General features: G+C 39.7%; 1 protein-coding gene and 1 pseudogene across 5 annotated transcripts; one reads left to right on the forward strand and one right to left on the reverse strand.

The window, feature by feature from the left end:
- The first annotated feature begins 704 nt into the window (after nucleotides 1–704).
- LOC147433858 (remorin-like) lies at nucleotides 705–2,507 on the forward strand. 2 transcript variants are annotated; one of them, XM_086489817.1, is made up of 4 exons: nucleotides 705–850; nucleotides 987–1,083; nucleotides 1,149–1,230; nucleotides 2,043–2,468. In XM_086489817.1, the coding sequence occupies exons 1-4, from the start codon at nucleotides 811–813 to the stop codon at nucleotides 2,244–2,246; spliced, it is 423 nt and encodes a 140-aa protein (XP_086345943.1). In that variant the 5' UTR covers nucleotides 705–810; the 3' UTR covers nucleotides 2,247–2,468. The 2 variants fall into 2 exon arrangements, with proteins under 2 accessions (XP_086345943.1, XP_086345944.1); XM_086489818.1 differs by having other exon boundaries at nucleotides 789–850; nucleotides 996–1,083; nucleotides 2,043–2,507.
- Nucleotides 2,508–14,518: 12,011 nt separating this feature from the next.
- LOC147433859 (nuclear transcription factor Y subunit B-1 pseudogene) lies at nucleotides 14,519–16,253 on the reverse strand (annotated as a pseudogene). 3 transcript variants are annotated; one of them, XR_015185315.1, is made up of 2 exons: nucleotides 16,099–16,253; nucleotides 14,519–15,550 (listed from the first exon to the last, which is right to left on the reverse strand). The product of XR_015185315.1 is annotated as a nuclear transcription factor Y subunit B-1 pseudogene, transcript variant X1 (transcript). The 3 variants fall into 3 exon arrangements; XR_015185317.1 differs by lacking the exon at nucleotides 16,099–16,253 and adding an exon at nucleotides 15,916–16,092; XR_015185316.1 differs by lacking the exon at nucleotides 16,099–16,253 and adding an exon at nucleotides 15,645–15,901.
- Nucleotides 16,254–22,771: the final 6,518 nt, after the last annotated feature.

Consider the following 22,771-nt stretch of genomic DNA (forward strand, 5'->3'; position numbering starts at 1 on the left):
ACAATGCTCCAAAAAAACCGAAAAGTGTATTTTCATGGCTGAAATTTGGAATTTCAAGCTTTTCTATTAGAAACCCAGCAAAGATAAGAGTATTTAGTGTGGACATTGACAAGTACGTTTTTCGACATAAAAGCCGACCGGATTTTAAAAGGGTCCTTTTTCTCATTGGTTGGGAAAGTTCGCTCAACCTACTTATATGAGCATATTGGGGCTACATCACCGTTCAAGGAAAATGTATCTCAACTTAGCCTTGAGCCAATTGGAAATTTCAAGACAACGCATCGAGAGGACGGTGCAAAGGAATAAATTTTGCTTAGATTTTGCCAGAAGACTGTAAATATATCAAAAAATATAGTTTAATTCACAAAATGACCACTCAAGAATTGGCTTACAAGGACTTGTGTATGTTTAGGATAAAGGTTTTTCTCGAACATTGGTCTACACGTATTTCAAAGTATCTGTTTCATTTCTTTCTATTTCTAGGTGTTATACGAATTGGATTGGCGAGGAAACGGAAAAAAAAAAAAGAGAGAGAGTATTCAAACTACTTTAAAATTTCACTATTTTAAGGTGACTACATGGCATCCCAAAATCTATAAACAAGCATTGGTCTACAATCATTAACTCCATAAAATGTTTCTTGAAGTGGCAATGGCCTAGCAAGCCACCTGTGGGAAATGTGTAAGCATCTTCCCTTGAATGATGCCCTCCTTTTGCTAGATGGAAAGTGGCATTCTCTTATATATATAAAGGGTAGAAGTCCCAACCACACCAAAAGCATTCAGGGCAATAGTGGTTTACAAGCTAAACATGGTGGTTGGCAGTGTTCCAGGCTTTCATTCAAAGAAGGGTTTGCATTTTATAAGCCATACTTAAAGGATAGCTAAATCTTGGCACCTAACAACATAACTAAAATTAACATAATCTGTAAATATAACTCAAGCCTGTACATTATGCTGAAGTCTTTTTTTTTCTTTTACATCTAGTGACCTCAGGTGAGGCTCTTGCCAGAGTCAATAGAGACAAAACGGAGGCATACATCAAAGCATGGGAAGCCACGCAAAAGGCCAACTCCAATAATCGGTGAGACATCTTGAAATTCCTCGTGTTTTCAATTGTTGCAATTTTGAGCTTGCTCTTCTCTTCAGGTTTGAGAAGGCCCTTGCAAAGATTCAGGCCTGGGAAACTTCAAAACAAGCAAGTGTGGAGGCAAGCATGAGACATTCAGAGGTAATCTTGAGATAACTACTTGATCTTGTCCACGTAATCATCAACATTACTTTTTTTTTTTGCAAAACTCACAATTGTGAGTGAATTAAATTTATCATCCCAAATAATTACAAGGTCTTGTCGTGCTCGTGTTCAGCCATGACGTCATCCACGGACCATAATTACATCGGCTAGCAGGGCTGCCATCCCAGCCAACTCGCCCCCTTATACTCATCAACATTACATTTTATCTTTCCTTTAAATTGTCTACTACTATATGATCTCTCTCTCTCTCTCTCTCTCTCTCTCTCTCTGTGTGTGGCTATCCCAATTCCCTCTTCAATAACAGGTCTTGAGTTCGGATAGATGTTTGAGGTCTCTTGGGATTGTTCCTACAACATTAAACCCTTCTCCTTCTCTCTCTCTCTCTCTCTCTCTCTCTCTCTCTCTCTCTCTCTCTCTCTCTCTCTCTCACACACACACACACACACACACACACACACACACACACACACACCAAGGCTTGTTAGTACTTAAGCACAATGACATACACATAATCATAAATTTTCAATGATGTGAATTCCCACCCAAAGATTCGAATAACCTACAAGTAGGCTTACTACCATTTTCATGTCAAAGACAAAAAAATTGTCCTAATATGAGACTCCAACAAGGGAATTTTCCTGTCATCAAAAAGCCAACTCAAAATTGTACTGAAAATAAATGGTACTTTGTCATCAATCTGTAGTTATTGCAAGACAAAGTGAAAGCTATCCTTTTTCATATTTTTGGCTCTTTGAAGTTCTTGACATAGTAATAATTTTTTTCAACAGCAAAATCTGGAGAAAAGAAGAGCTTCTACATTGGAAAGTAAGAGAAATGAGATCGCAAACATTCGTAGATTAGCCCTCGGGAAGAGAGCAAGGGCACAAGCAAGAAGGCAACAAGAGTTTGTGGGCATTGAAGAAGAGAGTAGAAGATCACTCTTGGAAGGGAGATCTCCTAAAACTTGTTATATGCCATGCTTTGACATGTAAAACAAGATGTTTTTGCTTTTTTTCTTTTGTCGCGCTTTTTGAATGTTGGCACCGAGTCCACGTGCCATATTGGACATGGTCTTGTTAGCTCTCTTATTTTGTCATCAGTAGCCTCTTGATCAAGAGCAAGCTATTAAAGTTTTAGTAGGAATAAGCCTCTTGATCGATGGTCACAATACTAGTAGATTGCAACTAAGGAAGAAAAATAAGACTTTGCCACTTTATGTTGCCCAATGTGATGACTCCATGAGTTAATTTCTAGCCATTCTTCTATACAGTGTTAGAAAAAAACCGGGGTCCAATGTATTATAACCGGCTGAAATCCTGAAATCCCAGTTAGATTTTGAGATTGCCTTGAAGAAAACCGGGAAGTTTTCACAAGTTTTAGTGTAATTACCGGTAAAAGCTTTAAATTTTGACCTAAAAACCGGGAGAATTTCAAGCTTGCCCTTATCTGCTTCGGTTAGGAAAAATGTATTTTTCTAGCCATGCTTCTATACACTTTGTTTGGCCACTTTTAGCGTGGAAAAAGAGTTATCAATGGAAAACTTGTCTGCCATGTACCATATGTGACAAGATTTCAGTCCTTTAAGTTCTATGTGTGGCTACTCCTACATCTCCTCTTAATCACCTGCCTCCTGAGTTTCTCTCCTTTCAATGCGGACATCTACAAGACTTGGCTAATATGCAGTGTTTGGGAAAATTCATTTTTCCAAACACACTAATTTCCTTTCCTTGAGTTTTCCAAGAGTAAATTTTAGAAAATTAGTGGTATCTTTTAAGTTTTACACTATTTTTCTCTATTTTGGGGTGGAATTTCTCCTTTTCCCCTTTTGCCATCAACCAACATCATTGAAATTGGAAACAGCACGATATTAAGCTAAGACACATTTTTCCCAAACATTGCTAATATGGCAATGTCCAAAGAAATTTAGCATCATGCTGCTTCAAAGTTCGATTTGCCATTTTAGGTTTAGGGTTATGCATGCTATTAAAATAGTGGTGTTGTGGCAAAATATGAAAGGTTGTCTTCATATTACCTGCCACTTTGTGACATCGACAAGATAAATTGAAGAGAGTGTGCAAGACCCCAACATTACCCATTATAAGGTGAGTTTCTGAACCTAAAATTTTACCATAAGCACCTTGTTTCCTGCAGAAGCATACCATAGCACTAAGAGATAAAATAGATGCTTAACCATATAAATTGCAACATTGAATCATCCATCAACCCATAAGAATGAATTTATTCCAAAGAGCTGAAGGGCTTAAGCACCACTAAGCATACAAAAGATTTTCCTATAACGACTCTTTGCAACAACTCAAGCAAAACTTGTAGGTATAAGGACCGTCCAGGCTTTGCAAGACAAGGTCTTTCACAAAGCAACTAAGATCCTATATGTCAAGACAAGGGTCTTGTAAGGGCAAAGCTAGCTAGGAGCCACATGTATGGCATGCATAGCAAGTGGTCCTGGTTGTTGAGCCAACGAGCTCTTCTTAAGGCAGTTTAATCGAAGGAAATCAACATGATAGTACCCATGGTCTTACACTAGCATCAAATCACATAGGCATAGGAGGGGGGAGAATGTAATGGAAATGATGAATTATTGTATTTATTGTTTATTGTAGTTGACAAGTGGCAAAGGCATAGATGCTTTATGGAATGTACAAAGGATACAAGATTATTATCATTGTATTATTAAAGTGCTTTGTATGAGCTATGGCCAATTAATGTCCGACCAAACAGTGTGTATTCGTTTTGAGCATTCAAAAATCTATAAAGTAAATACGTGCAAGAAAAAAATACTCACTCTTGCACGGGGGGAGATTGCACCCAGTGTCTGTGTCTATTCTCTCTCCCCTTCTCTCTTCTCTCTCGTCGTGCTTGTGTAGCACTCGACTCTAAGAGGTGCACTTGCATGTGCTTGTGTGCTATGTCTTGTTCTCTATCTCTTTTAGTCTACGACTGCTCTTGATTATATGCTCGTACAATTCGTGCGTTTTGTCAGGTATGAATATTTGCAGTGTTTTATCGTTTCTATCATGTTGTTTGAGGTATTTTACAGGGATGCTGCGCTCTCGTTTGTAGCAGAGAAGGTCTCTCTCTTTACTCTACAAATCATCTTAGGAGGGGGTTGTTTTCTATTTTCATAAATTTTTCAACAATATGCCCGTGAGTCATGTGATTCCTATCAGTATCATTGTGGTTTCCAACTTTGCAGAATAAAGTTTTTTTTATTTTTCACCGATTTTAAGTTATGCTATGCAGACTAATGAGTGGTGAAAAAACACAGCCTTGGTTGTCCATCCCTCAAGTTTCTAGAAGCATGGCACTTTCAATTCATCATCTGCAACAGACAAGAGCGCAGAGGGCCCGCAAAATACCAAAAATAACATGCTACAAGCCATAAATCAACAGATTTGCATACCTGGCAAGGGCACTCATACACACAATCAAGAACCGTGCACAATCCGAAGAGATAGAGAATGAGACAAGAGTACATGAGCACGTGCAAGTGCACCTCCTAAATTGGAGTGCTACACAAGCACGGAGAGATGAGAGGTGAGAGATGAGAAGAATGACATAGGGCACTAGGTGCAATTTTCCCCCGTGCAAGAGTGAGCATTTTCCTCCTGCAAGTATTTATTTATAGATTTATTGATTTCTCAAAATAAATACAAATTGTCTGCTCGGACATAGAGTGACCATAGCTCATAAAGAGCACTTTCATAATTACATATTCATAATATTGCTATCCCTTCACATAGTCCATGGCTTTTGCCACCTGTAAGTTGCAATAAATACATATTTATCCATTTTCATTACATACCTCTCCGTTGGGAAAGCAACTTTCCTCAGTTACTAAGATAAGAACGATACTTGTCAAAAATATGTTAAAATTATCATATACCAAAAGAAAAATTCATAAATTTAAATAATTGAATTTTCTTATGCATGTCGTCCTCCGCATACTATATATTCTAGTGTCCCATTCCATTATATACTCGAGTAACAAAATCATACTAGGGACAATGTTGGCCAGTCAACCATAGCAAGATTTTGTGATCTGTATTTCCTAAATCAACGAATCGACACCAATAGGACATGTTGCCTAGATTGACGAATATGCACTAATATTATTTAAATTAGTGAATCTGCTATTTGTTGGTTTGGTGCTTAAATCGTCAAATCTGCATTGGCACTGCCTAAATCAACGGAATTGCACAGGTATGTTAAGTATGGAGCCTGATTTACCCTTGTAATTTTCTGTGGTAAAAGCGCACATTTGTAAGGCCCATTATGAGGAGAAGCCATCGTGCGTGAAGGTAAATCACTCACCGGAAACCAAAATTTTCACAGTCAAAAACCAGGGGCAACTTTTCCACCCCCGAGACTTTTTTTCCCTCGCCGGAATATTCCTTTTCGCCGGAATATTATGGCCGGACGGCGGCCGGAAAGTGGTCGGAAAACAACCGTCGGTTGGCCGGTGGTCGGAAGTCAATGACCGGTGGCCGAATTCAAAAGCGGACTTGTCTTCTCAAGGGCGGCCACACATGGGCGGATTGGAGGGTCCGATTTGGACTTATCTACACAAGGGCGGCTACACATGGCTGCCTCTCATGAGAGAGGGCAGCCCTTTTGGCCTATAAAAGGAGGCCATTTCTACACACATTTCATAGTGTGAAGTTGATGCAACAAGGTGAGTGTGAGGTGGTGAGAGTGAAGCAAAGCGGGAGCTCCATTAAGGGTATAATCCCTTTGTAAACTACTTCTCATTTTGAAGTACTAAAGCCATTGAGTGGCTGCTTTCCCGTCGACGTAGCCCACATTGGGTGAACCACGTATATCATGTGTACTCTCTCTCTCTCTCTCTACTCTATAATCTCTTATGTGTGAAATCTATCTCTCTCCATTAAGTAATCTACTCAAATATCTATTTAGCTACGTTTTATTTCCTAACAAGGTAATGGGTGTTGCCTAAATCCGGGAATCTACACCAGGATGAGCATTTATGCACTACATAAAAAAGAAAAATAGTGTGCACGTGACCAATGTGCTAAGCAAGGCATTTAAAAAAGATATTTACTAACTGTTTGACACTTACTGTTGTTCATTATCCCAAAGCACCTTAGCTCATGTGAGTATTTGTATATCTCAATGTCAAATCATCTCAAAAGAAATTCCATTCAGGTGCAAGCTTAAGCCATATCGTGAGAGATGGATGGATTCATAGCTCATAAGATAATGTAGGTAAAGGAAATATGAAAAGAGGAGTGAGGTATTTGATGTACGTACTTGGAGGATATATTGTATCTAGAATTATATATACCATTGTGTGTGTGTGTGTGTGTGTGTGTGTGGAGAGAGAGAGAGAGAGAGAGAGAGAGAGAGAGAGAGAGAGAGGGAGGTACAAGTAGAAGAGAACTGCAACTATCAAACTCGCACCAAACTATAGTTAACAAATCTAAAATGTGTCAAATTTATGCTAATAATTGGCTATGAAATAAAACAAGATACCATCCTGCTTAAGAGAAATCAATTTATGTCAAAAAAATACTTAAAAAGAATAGTAGTGCCACTTAGCCTCTATAGTGGTACAGCTGTATAAAAGACTCAATAGTCAATATTGAGTTTAAATTTCACATGGGGGACTTTCTGACTATTTACACTAAACTTAGAAAGTCAAAGGGTTACAGAAACATGCAAACATATCCTTTGAAGGTAGGAATGACTGGTAAATTACTAGAATGAAGATAATAATGCTCATATATGAATCTTTTTTAATACAAAGTGAAGATGATAATGAGAGGTGTTAAGGTTAACAAATTAGTCATCCATTTTTTTAATTAAAAAAAACCTCAATAGTAAGTGCTTGTATTGTTATGAGGGGCCGTGCTTTTTCCATCCATCATCGACAATAATTAATTGATCAATAACTTACTTATGTTTAGCACGTCCAAGGGAAAACCGTACTAAATATGAAGTGTTGCAAGACAATTTATAGATATAAAATATCACCTCATTGAGGAAATGGGTATCATCCACCACAGTAATACAGAAGCTTAGCACTCAATTAATCGGTAAAAAGAATCGGTATCTACTAACTTGATGAGAGCTATTCAATGAGAGAGAAAAGCGGTGGACGATGGTTGAGAGAATGTTGCATTCCATGGTGCAGGGGCAAAAGCTAGGCCTTCAATCTTGTATGGTTATGAGTAGGTGAGATAATTCATGAGGGTATTTTGGCACGAATCAAAGTCCTTCCTTTTTCTTTAAACAGTGAGCAAACAGGGTAGATTATTTGAGAGTAGACCTATATTTTTTGAGAGTAGAGCCGCTCATTGTGCTTCTATTGCTATGGATGTAGTTCCTAATTTGCAACAATCTTGGCTATGGAGATCACCATGATTATAGATAAGTTATACTTCTTTCGTACATAACTTTTCTTATTTGTACAAACATAATTCTTAATTTAAAAAACTCCAAGTGTATTTGGATTGTTCATTGTTTGTGGATTCTCATGATGGCATGAAAATTTGCTTAGTGCTTTTGTAATTAACCATATAAAGCTACAAATACCCAAGGATATGAAAATTGCATGTTTTGTTGCATATATCTGTAGAAATAACTAGCTGCTGGTCTAGATATACTAATAAGAGGGATGAGTATACCAATAGGGAAAATTGCATATAGAAATAACTAGCTGCTAGTCTAGATATACAGATGAGTATGCCAATAGGAAAAATTGCATGCATGTATATTTATTAGACGTAGTAATTATAAATATAAATAGCAAGAAGAGACTACATGACTACGATATAGATTAAGGGGTCATGCTATACAACTAACCATCTAGTAGATCTTCAAGTAGGAAACCAAGAGACCTTTACGGTCTAACAAAATTCAATCGTGAGAGAAGTGAATCAAAGGGGGAAATTGAAGAAGCTTTACTTTATAAAATTAAGTATAGTAAAATGAAGAGTAAGAAGAAGAATATGAGTTGTAGAAGAATATTTATAATTAATTTTTTGTTTTGTTTTCCCTTCTCATCCACCTGTCGTAAGAGTTAGCCCCACCGCTAACCATACATAGGTGCCGACGAGAAAGAGGGTATCAAAGGACTAGTGAAGCTTTAACCACTTATCACAATGAACTTGTCAAAGAAGAGGAGTTTAAATGTGGTAGCTATCAATCCCGAGAAGACATAGGCAAGCAAGTAGGTTACTTTAGGCTCGTGGGAGCAAACACAAGTTAGGTGGCAATACTGTCTCTATAATTATTTTTATTTCGTTTCTTCACCCCAAGCTTTTCACAATCAGCTAGTTAGCTGCGTTTATGATTTATTGACAACAATCCCAGGTGCCAAGTACACCTATCATATCATCCCGTTGGTGCCACAAACCTGATGATGGTACTCACAGCCGCAAGCTGCGCCCAATAGCCATCTTCCGAAGATGTCTACCATTACCCAACTTTGAAGGCAAGTCGTCTTCTGATGATTACCGGTCCGAGCATGTAGGAGATGTTCGAGACGCTGCCATCACACCTTGTCGTTAGGAGATGCCCTTACATCAACAAGGCATCAATAGCTATCGAGTGTATAGGGTCAAGTGTGTTTGGAAGAGGAGCATGCCTTTTTAGGCTGTGACCATTTTGTTTTGCAAGGTTGATTTTTTATTTGCATGTGAGAGGATTCTTGGCTTGAACTGTCTCAATGCAAGTAATTTGGTTTTCGTTGGGGGCAATAGGAACAAAGCAGCCAACCCATTGCTAAGGATGAGACTTCATTAGACTTGGTTTAGAGAGTACTGCTTTTACTCAAGCCATCCAAGAATCTCCTGCAATTTTGTAGATCTAAAACAGATGCACCATGACACCTACACAACCTTGGCTCCCTCTTCATTACAGGGAACCCACAACTACTCCATCTTCAATCTCTATATAAGACATGGAGAGAGAGAGAGAGAGAGAGAATTTGTCAGCTGAGATCAGAGAGAGAAAGAAAGAAGCGTTGGTCGACTGAGATCAGAGAGAGATAGGGAGAGAGAGCCCCAAGGGAAAGAGATAAGAGCTGACACCTAAAACTTGCCATGCAGATTGAAAATAAGGCGACAAGGCAGTGGTTGGTAGCTGCATCTATGGATTGATTATTGATCTTTGCAACTTCAAAATGACCAAAACCATTGTTTGAGCCCTGGGGGGGTTCACTATATTTAAGACCACTATATCACGTGCGTTCAGGCTCTTTTTCTAAAATCCCTATTCTGTGAATTTTCTAGGAAATATAATGAACCCTTTTCTTTTAAATTTTGTAAAAATTTTTGAGGTTTGTAAAAACATATCCTTACGTAAATTTATTTCTGTAAGTTTTTAAGGGATTTAAATACCCTTCTGTTGAACTCACGTGATAGGTACATTCTATGTAAGGTGAACCCCTCGGGGTTTGAGCTCTGATATTACTGCAAGAGATGAGAACGCAACGATCCTGCAAAACCAAAAATAACATGCTACAAGCCATAAATCAACATATCTACATACCTAGCAAGGCACACATGCACACAATCAAGAACCGTGCACGATCTGAGAGAGATAAAGAACGAGATAGAGTACCACATCACGTGCAAGTGCACCTCGTAGAGTGGAGTGCTACATAAGCACGGTGATAAGAGAGGTGAGAGATGAGAAGAATGACACAGGGCACTGGGTGCAATCTCTCCCCGTGCAAGAGTGAGCATTTTTGTTATAGGTATTTATTTATAGATTTCTTGAATGCTCAAAATGATTACAAATTTTTCGCCCGGACATAAAGTGATTATAGCTCATAAAGAGCAGTTTAATAATTAAATATCCATAATTTTGTTATCCCTTTGCATAGTCCATAGCTTTTGTCACTTGTCCCAGCTGCTATTAATCCATATTTTTACATTTACATTACATCATCATCCTCATCAAGCAAGGAAAAGAGGTACACTATGATAATGTCTATTCCTAGTTTCTCAAGCATGTGATTTCATACTTTGCAACGAATTTCTGAGAGAAATCTTTATGGACTTTGAACTCATGCTGAACGAATTGTAATTCCAAGCTTAGAAGAGTTATTATGGAAACTTGTTGTCCTTCAAACCATATATAATGATTTTTAGCTTCTACCATGTGATGGTTTTTATTTACCTCCATTTTATTGGTATGACATTGCAGAGATGATGTAGCCTATGGTGGGTACAACTCACAGGACTATAGATAATGGCTATTAGTCAGTTATAAGAGAAACTTTCACATATTGCTAAAAAGGTTACGAAGTGTAGATTAGGATTTAAATTTTGGTTTTGGCAACACGAAGATTCAAACACATCTTCTGATCAATAAGGCCAAGATGCTCAAATCTTTGGTCAAGTTTATGTGACAAAATTAGGAATGGTTTTTGGCAATTGCACCCGAGTGGTTTTCACATAATGTCATTGTCAGTACGAGCATGAATATCTTGGTTTTCTTGTTTAGTTCACAGATATTTTGATTGCATGATCAATTTTATATTTGTTTTTGCATCTGTAAAAACTATGTGATGCATGGATGACTATTATGTCTACTTGCATCTATTGAATGATATGCTTTCACATATTGCTCAGTATCTTGGTTTTTAAAACATCAGTTATCTTTGTTTTTGTAAGAGCATGGCCAAGAGGATCACTTAAAAATATTCCTACCCTTAGATACATTATAATGTAGACCACACAATAGGTTGTATAAACCTAACCTTTCTTTTCAAAATCTTGGGGAGCATATCCAATTTGTCATTTATATGTCATGGAGCAAATTCTGGTTTATGTTTTCTTGAAAGAAATTTTCTACTATTTCAGTACACTTAGACAAGTATGGCTCACGAATATGTACCTATTCCATCAACACAAATGTTTACAACCAAGGATACTAAGATTTCAAATTTTTTATATGTACAAAACGTCTACATGAAATGAGAGCCATTGAGCACCACTTTTGATGTGCCATGCACCAATTTTAATACTATTCAAGGGAGGCCACTTTCCACATTATCAAAGGCAAATTCCATGAGTATCTTCTCTTTGAGTCTTGTGATCACAATCAAGCAACACAACATTTTTTGTTAACTTATACTTTCATGCAAGATTGTTTCACATATCGAGACATCTTGCAAGATAACATTCGACTAAAGCAGTTTAAAAGTATAGAAAACACAAATCTTTATGTTTGGGTTTGTTAAAGGAGATGGATGAAATAGAAAAATGCTTATGGCATATTTTTTCATAGTTTGATCCTGTCATTGTTCTACACTTAAATCAATAGGTTATGCATGCTTAGTGGGCATTCAACACATACTAAGCTATTTCCAAGATATTGTGGACCACTCAAATACTCAAGCAAGTAGAACCAATATACTACATTTTAGAGCTTCCGTCACACTCTCATGCCCATCTGGTATTTTATGTAAGTCATTTACAACAATGCTTACAACAATGTGACAATATTGTTGACCATGGTATCTTAATCAACCTCATTGAACTTCCAATCTATGTTATAAACGTGTAAAACATCATGGATTTTCATGACTTACGAACACATCATATTTGCTATGGAGTACATTCATTAAAAAAAAAACACCTCAAGAAGGTGCCACTTAGGAAAACATCACTTTTGTTTTCAATGACAAGAATTGTTCCCATGGGGAGGAGGTAATTTGAGGACAAAGGTTTGTAAGGGCTAGGCCTACTACAAGCCAATGGCTAGGAGCCATATGTGCAACATGTATGGCAACGGGTTGCGATGGTTGATCTAAGCTCTACTTTTAAGGGAGTTGAACGGGAGGAGATCACCATGATCATACCCATGGTCTTACACTATAGCAAACACAATGTCTGAATGCATAAAACGTTTATAATTTAAACTTTGTAATCATAATTTTTTAGTTACATTGAGGAAGGATTTGAATGTCTAACAGGGAGCACAAAGAGTTTGATTGATTATCTTGAAAATCACTTTTCTAAAGAGAGAGAGCAATCTAAGTTGTATGCAAGTTATAGCTTTGGTAAATAGTGAATTGACCTTCTAGAGAAAATTAAGCTCGGGGGTTGAAAGGCTAGTTGACTACAGCTGAAAATTGTGATAGGGGGTTGACAAAATGCTGATTGACAACAATCAAATACTAATTGACTACATTTGAAAGTTGTGTTAGGGGTCGAACTATTGACTACAGATAAAGACAAGGTAGCAAGACAAAAAATGATAGTGAATACTGTATAGGGTAAAGATTTAGAAGTTTGGGAGGAATCAAGTTAACCTCCTCACGTTCACCTCCGGCTTAGTTCAAATAGCTACCGGTTTTGCTATGACCTTTTATTACCGTCCAACTGTTACGGAAGCTTTTTCTTCTGTTCAATACAATCAAAATTACATACCCCAACAAGATTTTGAATTCAATAAGATTAGGGGAAAGAGAAGTGAGTAGCACGAGAAAAGCGGTTCAAATCAATTAGGTCTCCCCAATCTCGGAAAAAAATAAAGTCTTTCAATAATCCCCGCCCCCTTCCAAAAAAAAAAGCTCCCGACGTACTCTTTTCAGTCCTACAAACACTCCAAAAAGACAATTTCCTGCTTTGTTTAACCACCTGCTCTGTGGGTATATTGCTGGAATTTTTCATAGAGATGACTCGTGTGTAAAGCAACGGACATTGGAGCTTTTTTCATAGCAAATTGCATATCAAATTCGAAGAATTTACCAGAACTTATAGTTTGTTTTTTTTTTAAAAATCACTTTTTCATAAAACTTCGCATCATGGAAGTCACTCTAGAAGCCTACAAGGGCTTTCTAACGTACTTCATCAAGAAACAGACTGTTGCTTTTAAGTGCCCACTGCCCAAAAACCTCTACCCCTTGGTTACAATATAAATGTACCTTTTGTAAGTTTAAATCCTCATGTACAATAACTAGCACATGAGAAGGCATTGTCACTGTCAAGAACAGTAAGGTTCTGCCCATAGTCAGAAATTTTGCCAGATGCAGCTGGTCGTGACCTGTAAGTGGCACAAGAGCTAGACAGCGGGCCTTGTCTCGAGCCAGCCGAGAGCGACACGCAGCAAGTCTGCCCTGGCGCAGACAGGGCGGTATTAGCATATAACCGTACCGCCAACCTGCAGATTTCATGGCGAGCATGAGCAGGTGCCACTCTACTGAAGTGTGGATAGGGTGGGTCTGTAGGTCGCCGGTGCAGTCATACGCCTGGGGGAGACAGGAGAGAGAGAAGAAGAAGAAGAAAAAGAAGAAGAGAATTTTAACGTCGTAGGAAACTATCCCAAGAGACCTTAAATATCTACCCGACCAGGTGAGTTGAACTCAAGACCAGGGAGGGGGGGGAGAGAGAATCCATGATCCAAATCATGACAAGAAAATGCATCACGAATGAAAGTCCTGCAGCCAGCCACAATTAGAACTTTTCTGCTGAATGCCTTGCAAGGGACTCACCACACTCACAGCAGTCACCACCAGAATTCATGTCCAACTTTCGACACGACCTTTCAGAATCAATCAAGTTTGAAGATACAGATGTGCAAACTCGAAGATTCCAAATCCACAAGGAATGGAAGGGATAATTACAGTAACACCTTCAAAAAATTTATGGAGAAAAGCTGTACAAGGGAATATAGTATAAGGTCTCCAGCACTTGTCAAGGTCAACAGTTCAAGTAACAGCAGCATATATCAGATGCATTGACGTGGACTTCTTTCTTGTCATATACTAATCAAAAGACATCAAAAGAAAAAGCAATTCAAAAGATCTCTTCCATGGGTTTGTGTGATTTAGTGATATCCACCAACACATCGGCTGTGGGTGATCTGTATAGGGACAGCATCGCGATGCCAATCTAGAGGATCTCCTCCATTGGAGGGCGTAGCTATTGAGAAAACCGCCCCATCAGCTCTCTGTAGAATGATAGCCATACTTTCCTTCTACAGGAAACTGCATGTCATTAAAAACCTGATCCCCCCCCGCCACCGCCGCCCCCTTTCATCTCTCCAACTAGTCCAATTGTTGAAACTCAATGCGTCCTGCTATCAGAAACTAAGATTTCATAATGAACCTTTCCAAACAGTACAAAAATCACCAAACCATACAAAAATCATTCTTGACTATCTCAAGTAACCAGTAAGGAGACAGTCGACAAAATTAAAAAGGGCAACCTGTAAAGAGCATATAAAAAGGTGGCAAAGAGCTCTACTAAACTCCTCAGACAACAATATAGATCCAGAAGTTATTAATCATTTAAGTCTGAACCAAAAGTACTATGTCATGCCCGGAACCAGTATAAAGCACCCAAACATTGAGCAACATACAATATTCTTTTCCAGAATAATCAAACAACACAAATATATGCACAAATTTTGTACCCTACCTTGACAGCCAACGCCACAAATAAAAAATTAAGACCTTATTAGCTTAAGTCTCCTCTTAAGGTAATGAAAGCTTATCGGGACACCTACGTTCCAGACACTATGATACAGTTTGCAGCACCCGACTCTCTCTTTCTCTATAGGAATCCTAACTCTATTTAAGACGCACACGCAACAAGAGCTCAAAACATACTGTTTCGCACCTTAGGTTCCCCGCACTGGCCCACCACCGCCAATGGGGCGACCAACGCCACCACCTTGCATTGCTTGCATTTGATATTGTGCTTGCACATATTGATGTTGGGGATAGACATAACCTCCTTGTGGCGGCATCATTTGCACTGATCCTGGCATACCCCCTCCATTAATAACACCATTAACTCCCATCAAGCCTGCGGGAGACCCACTCATTGCGCCCGATTCTTTGTTCATATTTTGCTCACTTTGCTTTGCCATGCTGACTCTCTCGCCCTCAATCTCCCTGTACTTAAGCAGATAAGCTTTAAGAGGCTCCAAATAGTCCTCAAACCCAAGGGTACCCATGGCCCATAGCAAATCATCACCATTGACTGTTTTTCGCTTCTCTCTTTGGCATTTGTCTGACGCTTCCCCCGTAATGAAGCTGATGAACTCAGAAACGCATTCTTGCACAGTTTCCTTGGCTTCCTTAGAGATCTTAGCATTGGCAGGAAGTGCCTTTTTCATTATTCGGCTCACGTTCGCAATAGGCAAGAGTCGATCTTGCTCTCTAACAGAGTCATGGCCACCACCATAGTGACCCCCAGATTCTTCATCTGACTGATGACCACTTTCTGGGCTGTTCTGGCGGTGCGGATGCTCCGCCATAACTGAACCTCACAAAGCAAAAAAAATATGTGCCCTTCTGATAGCATAACAACACCAGGTTTAGAGCCATTCACGAGACCATAAACCAAAACATAGACGGCACGAGGGTTTTTTTGAAAATCAAGACTCACATATACACAAGAACAGGGGACTGCTATTGAGCTCAAAACGCAACAAAAGGACAGATAAAAAGCGCTTAAACCAGGTGCAGCGTGCACTGTAGCCCCTCTTCTACATCAAAGAAAGAAATCAATATCAAATTTGGCCAAAACAGTTGGGCATTACATACATACTATACACAAACTCATTCTGAGTGTATGTCGTGCGTTTCTACATGATCACTACACAGGGGAACAACACACACACACACACAAACAAACAGAAAAAATATGAAAGACTAACCTGCTACCGTTGGACATGCCAAGCCGGGCCAGCGGGTAGCACACGCTAACCTCACACACACATTGACACATGTATACACACAAGGGTCTTCAAAGAGCTTAAAGGATGCAAGCAAAGCCTCTCTCTCGGTAGATCTACTAGACACACGCAATCGAAAAGAAGAAGTCAGTGCGTTATCCTCACCGGCTTCAACTCGCGTCTCAGCTCCTTCAAACGCAGACTAGGGTTTTGAACTTCCGCAGGCTGGAGGCTTTACCTGGTCTGTGACGCCATGCCCAAAGAACACATCAGCCTAAATTAAGTTAATGCTGTAATCGGACTTATTAACAATTAACAACGAAAGAGAACAATTAAAATGAGAGGGAGGCAGTCTTCGGGAAAAATCATCTTTCCAAACATACAAATTTCCCTTTCTCGAATTTTCCAAGAGGAAATTTTAGAAAATTAGGTTTATTTTTGGGTTTTTACACTAATTTTCTCTATTTTGGGGCGGAACTTCTCCTTTTCCCCTTGCCTTCAACCGGCATTTTCAAAATTGAAAACGGCACAATATTAAGCTGAGACACATTTCTCTCGAACTGTGGAGGGAAGCAAAGAGAATTTTTTATTTTTATTTTCTTTTTGCCCAAGCATTAGCTACTTTTAAGAGATTGCGCCCACACCTGCATGTCAAATTGAACCATATCGGGCGTGGCGAAAGCATCGCCTTTACCGCTAGGCCAACTCCAAGTGACCTCAAGGATCAAGCTCTGTGTGACGAGAAAGACCTCTTTCAAGAGGGGAACTGGGATAAACAATATACCACTCTCGAGTGATAGAGAGACAAAGGAGAATCTTCAATTTCTTTACCAGAACGAGCATTCTCGCTCGCAATGATACAAAGCACTTGACCACATTCGAACCCATTTCCCAGGCCACTCCAACATTCGAGTCACTTGGCACCATATCTGCGGTCATACACCATACCATGGTGGCTTCAAGAATCAACTTCCAACAAGGGGCTAAGAGAAATCTTAAGCCCACGGAAAACAAGGACCATAACGAGCCTAAGGGGAACGAGCCTAAGGGGAAGGACAACGTCCAAAAGTCTCCCAAAGGCAACACCAACAACAACAAAGCTAAGGAGAAGGGAGTTTATAAAGGCGAAAACAAACTCTCTTCTGAAGAGCTAGAGCGTTATCGGAAAGATAACCATTGTTTCAAGTGCGGGGAGCAAGGGCATGCCTATCATGCTTGCCCCCACAAGAATACACGCAATGAGCCTCCTAGAGCTACCTTGGTCGAAATTCAAGAAGAGGATGCTCATCACAAAGGATCTCCACTATGCCATGCTTGGGGAAAGGTAAGAGAACATGATGCTTTTATTCTCTTTGACCCTGGTTCTACTCACAATTTCATATCCACAGAGTTGGCCACCAGGCTAGGCATCCAAGCCTATGAGATGGGAGATGTCCTACCTACCGATGGTGCTTTCAAGGGACAAGAAGCCTCAGTCACTCCCTTAATTGGGAAATTGAGGCTCCATGTCCAAAGCTATGTGGACAAGGAGGATTTCTTCATCTCTCCTCTCAAGCATGAGGATGTAATCCTAGGGGCACCATGGTTTGATCTCATGGTTGCCAATGTTAAATTCCTTGAAAGGAAAATCTACTTTAGGTTCAGGGAAAAATATATCTACATAGATGCTAAAGAGTTGGGTAGTACGATACCCCTTGTACATAAGCAAGCTTTTGATAAGTCAATAAAGAGCTCTATTTCCGTGTATATGATTTTTGTTAAAGATTCTCAAAATGAACTTAATGCTTTAGCAAAAGAAAATATAAACAATCAAAAGGAACTAGAGTTATCCAATTTCCTCAAGGGGTTCCAAGATGTTTTTATGACGACATCCCTTGTGAACTACCTCCCAAACGAGGGAATGACGACCATGCAATTGAACTTCTTCTAGGAAGCCCACCGCCTAATAAACGTCCTTATCAAGTTTCTCAAGCTCATCACGGCAATTGCATGAGTTGGTTGAGAAAGGCATGGTTAGGCCTAGCTCATCTCCATTTTGTTCACTAGTGTTATTAGTGCAAACGAAAGACGGCACATATCGGATGTATGTCGACTATAGAGCACTAAATAGGATCACTATCAAGAATAAGTTTCCCTTTCCACGGGTAGAAGACCTATTTGATAAGCTACAAGGGTCGACCTACTTCAGTAGGATTGACCTAAAAAGTGGCTATCATCAAATAAGGTTAGTTGATCAAGACATTGTAAAGACTGCATTTCACACTACGTTTGGTCTTTACGAGTAGATTGTCATGGCACCATCCACATTTAACCGCTTGATGGAGACACTATTTAGGCCTCACCGAACCTTTAATGGAGTGTTCTTTGACGATATATCATCTACTCTAATTCATTAGACGAACACAAACAACACGTCCATGTAATATTTCAAGTTTTACGAGAGAATAAACTTTATATTAATCGAAAGAATTGAAATTTTCTTACAAGAGATTCAGTATTTACGTCACATTATCTCTCAAGATGGCATCCAAATGGATCCATCAAAGTTAGAGATAATAAAAGGATGGCCTAATCCAAGGAATCTGCATGAACTAAGAAGCTTTATAGGTATGTGTGCATACTATAGACGCTTCATAGAAAAGTTCTCACAAATCACGGGACCATTACATGACCTAACAAAGAAAAACGTTAGGTATATATGGTCCACCACGGAGAAAAATGCTTTTGAAAAGCTTATCTCTCAACTTGTGCTTACATTGCCGTATCTCTCAAAGCCATTTGAGGTCCAATGCGACGCTTGTGGTGATTTCCTTGGAGCTATTTTGCTCCAAGAAGGGCACGCCATAGCCTATGAAAGTCGAAGGCTCGACCCTGTTGAGCAAGTTGTAGGCATATTTGAGAAAAAAACTCTTCTACATGCTCTAGACTCGTGGAAGCACTATCTATTAGGGACTCCTTTCATTTTGCGAATGGATCACCAAAGCCTTAAGTACTTCATGACGCAGACCAAGCTCTCCGACAAACAAATGAGGTGGTCAAATCTCCTTTCGCAATTTCATTTTCATATTGCTCACATTGTTGGCAAGCATAATCAAGTGGCCGATGCACTCTCAAGACGACCGAGAGTGAATGGGTATCCATAGCAACTCACAATGATCTATCTTCTATGGTAGATAAGTACGCTATCTATCCCGATTTTAGAGATGTAATTTCAGCCCTTGCACTTGGGAAGAAGGAAGAACCATTTACCCTAAAAGATGATAAACTTCTCTATGGTAATAGACTATGCGTTACTAACTCACTACGCGAGAAAGTAATGTATGAATCTCATGCTCCTCCTTATGCGGGGTACAGAGGGATTCAGTCTACCCTAAAAGGGTTATAAACGTATTTCTATTGGCCTACCATGAAAGCAAACATACAAGAGTATGTTTCAAAATGTGTAGTATGCCAAAAGACGAAGTTTGATAGAGGGAAGCAACGTGGATTGATTCAACCTTTGCCAATCCCTAATTCACCATGGGAGAGCATATCCATGGATTTTATCTTTGGATTGCCTAAGTCTATCCATGGGAATACAGGAATATGGATGATAGTAGACAGGTTTAGCAAACAAGCACATTTCATATATGTCAAAAAGACTATCAAGGCCCATCAAATGGCAACCCTCTTTATATCACAAATCTTCAAGTACCATGGCTTGCCAATGTCCATAGTGTCTGATAGAGATCTTAGAATGACCAGTAATTTTTGGAAGGGTCTCTTTGAGAATTTAGGTACAAGGCTAAACTTCTCTTTGGCCTATCATCCCCAAACGGATGGCCAAAGTGAAATAGCTAACCTAACCATTCTTGATCTTCTAAAAGCTTATGTCATAAAAGTAGATCAAAAGTCCCAATGGGAGAAGTATTTACCCTTAGTGGAGTATGCCTACAATAACACTGTACATACTTCCACGAGAAAAACACCTTTTGAGGTGATAGAGGGAAGATAAAAAAGTACCTTTCTACTCAAGGTACATGGGAAGATCTTTGGTGCAGATGAATATAGGATGCTATATCCATCTCTTGACAAAGGCAAAAGGCTGCTGCTGATAAGCACCTAGTAGCCCTAACCTTCAAACAAAATGACTGGGTCTTGCTTAAATTTCCCAAGGCTCGATTAAGGCACACGATGGGCAAGAATCGTATTAAAGCCTTACAAAGGAGAGCCACCTTAAGAAGCAACCATTGAAGACTTAGCGTAGATCGAGGACCAAGAAGAGGTGCTGCAACCTGAGCCCATTCTCCGACACGAAGACAAGGTATTACGAAGTGGTAAGACTATCCGACAATATCTTATCAAGTTTAAAAATTATCCTTTTGAAGATGCTAGATGGATGCAAAGCATACAATCAAAGGATCGCCTAAACCTTGTCAATGCTTACAATGATTCCATAGAGTAAGCAAATGTAAATATGTGTAAATGAGCAAAGTTTTTGTCTTATAAAACTCTCATTTTCTTTATTGTGCACAAATGTTAATAAGTATACATGCTTAGGATCATGTTTGTGGAGACGTCGTCTCCCGAAAACCAAGTAGCTAGAGCTTGTCACTCTGCAATGGAAGATTGATACAAACTAATGTGCAGACATGCTTGCGACACTAAGGCTCTCAAGCACCAAATGGACTAGTCATCCATTCTAGAATGGTGTCTTAGGGTAAAATAGAGATCCTCTACCTGCTAGCAAACGGATTAATGACTATGCTTTATCTTCTCTACGATTAATGACTATGATTTCAAGAGAGAGGTAATGTCATAAAAACTAATATCTAATTCTCCCAAATGGTGTTCTCATGTTAAACTGATTGTTTATTTGGTGGCATAAAATGTTTAACTCGAGTCTAATTAAACTCTGTATGTAGCTAATGATTATAGTGCTTAACCCAAAGGATGAGTACAATGAATCTAAATGATTGGCATATAGTAAAACCTGGTTAATGGTGGTCCCATCCGCCACATTGCCGACCATGTTTTTTTCCATAGTTTCAAAAGTGGCAAGGTTTCTGACACTGTTTAGGGATTACGAGGCTCTTTGGGATGCTTTTTGATTGAAGCTCCTTAGTATATTAGAGGCTTGCCAATGCCATTTGAAACCTTATTGTATGGATGGGTGTAAGTGCAAATTGAACGGGATTAGAATGAAGCTAATTGCCTTTGGAGTCTAGGGTGGAATAAACTGTTATTGCGACTCCCACTATTTTTCATTCGTGTGAGTGTGTATCTATAGAGGTCGATTTGTGTATGAGGTGGGGTGTTTAAGTAGCTCACAAGAGGTGTGTGAGTGTATGTATGGAGAATTGATGTTGCTACAGGCTGCTCATGGTGCGAATGTATGAAAATACTGGGAGATTGAGTACGCATACTCCTCTTTAAGTACCCATGGGAATTGTGTGTGTGTGTGTGTGTGTGTGTGTGTGTGTGTGTGTGAGAGAGAGAGAGAGAGAGAGAGAGAGAGAGAGAGAGAAGCCATGACAATTGTTTCACACCTGCAGAAGCTCAAGACGATGTCATGAGTTTGCTTATTTTTTTTGTTTTCATGAGGCAACGGCTTGCCAGATTTAATATAAAATATCATTTCTCTTTTTTATAGCAACGAATTGAACCAAAGCAAGGCTTGTTCCCACTCATAGTAAAATAAGCTTTTATCTATACTTCTATATCTATATCTATTCTAAGTATAACGGGTGAAGGGATTCCGCCTCCCTCCCCCGGACACGTGGTGAAAGGAGAATCTCCAGGCGAGTGTCCTCTGCACCAGCCAATTGTGCGAGACAGAGAGAGAAAGAAGTTGGTTTGCGTGCAAATAAAGGGGGGAGAGAGCCTCGTCTATATGTAACACGGGGTCCAACTCAAGGGATCAAAGGTGGGAGTGAAATCAACCGTTGATTTTTTTAAGGCCTACCAAATATTTGGGTGCAGGCGAAAAGGGAAGGCTCTACGCAGGTTAATTATTGACGCCGAAAAAGGCCTGTACTAGCGAAAGCGACGCGAGGCAGGGACTAACCTGTGCAGGGAGAGAAAGTGGAGTAGCTGCAAGAGACTTGTGTGTGCTAGAGCGCGCCTTGACTCCAACTGGCCCTTGGGCAGCACTAGCAAATTACACACAGTCTCGACAGGTGCTCGAGCTGTGTCGAGATTACTGCGCAGAGACAGCACCTTCAGAGTCAATCACAAGGGGAGGCCACACAATTGCAATGGCGCCCAAAGGCTGGTTTCACATGCTGAAGCAGGTTTAGGAAGTATGCTCAGCCTCCCATCAAGCTTTCAGCATTGGCATGGTGAGCTTGTCTGCATTTGCCTGCTTCGATTACTTTTTGGCATGTCAGTTTTCAGCAAGGCAGAGATCTTGCCTCAACTCACACACAGTCATGCAGGTTTAGGGTTTTTCTCTGGTTATCTGTGTCGAGATTACTGCGCAGGCGGGTTATCTGTGTGGAGATTACTGTGCAGGCAGGTTATCTGTGTCGAGATTACTGCGCAGGCAGGTTACCTGTGTCGAGATTACTGCGCAGGCAGGTTATCTGTGTCGAGATTACTGCGCAAGCAGGTTATCTGTGCCGAGATTACTGCGCAAGGCAGGGGTTTTATAGCAGGTACAGAGCATCACGGGGAGGTGATCGAGTAGTTATTGATTATCTGATGTGCTGAGTTTACTGCACAGACATGTCCGATTTCAGCATTGCAAGGATGTTATAGCAGGTACAATGCGCAACATGCAGGTGTTTGAGCAGCTATGCGGTCTCTGATTTGCCGAGTTTACTACGCATATTGCCGAGATTACATTATTGACACAATC

Source organism: Adiantum capillus-veneris, chromosome 19 (assembly GCF_014529385.1).
Source record: "Adiantum capillus-veneris isolate H3 chromosome 19, ASM1452938v2, whole genome shotgun sequence".
Taxonomy (NCBI): Eukaryota; Viridiplantae; Streptophyta; class Polypodiopsida; order Polypodiales; family Pteridaceae; genus Adiantum; species Adiantum capillus-veneris.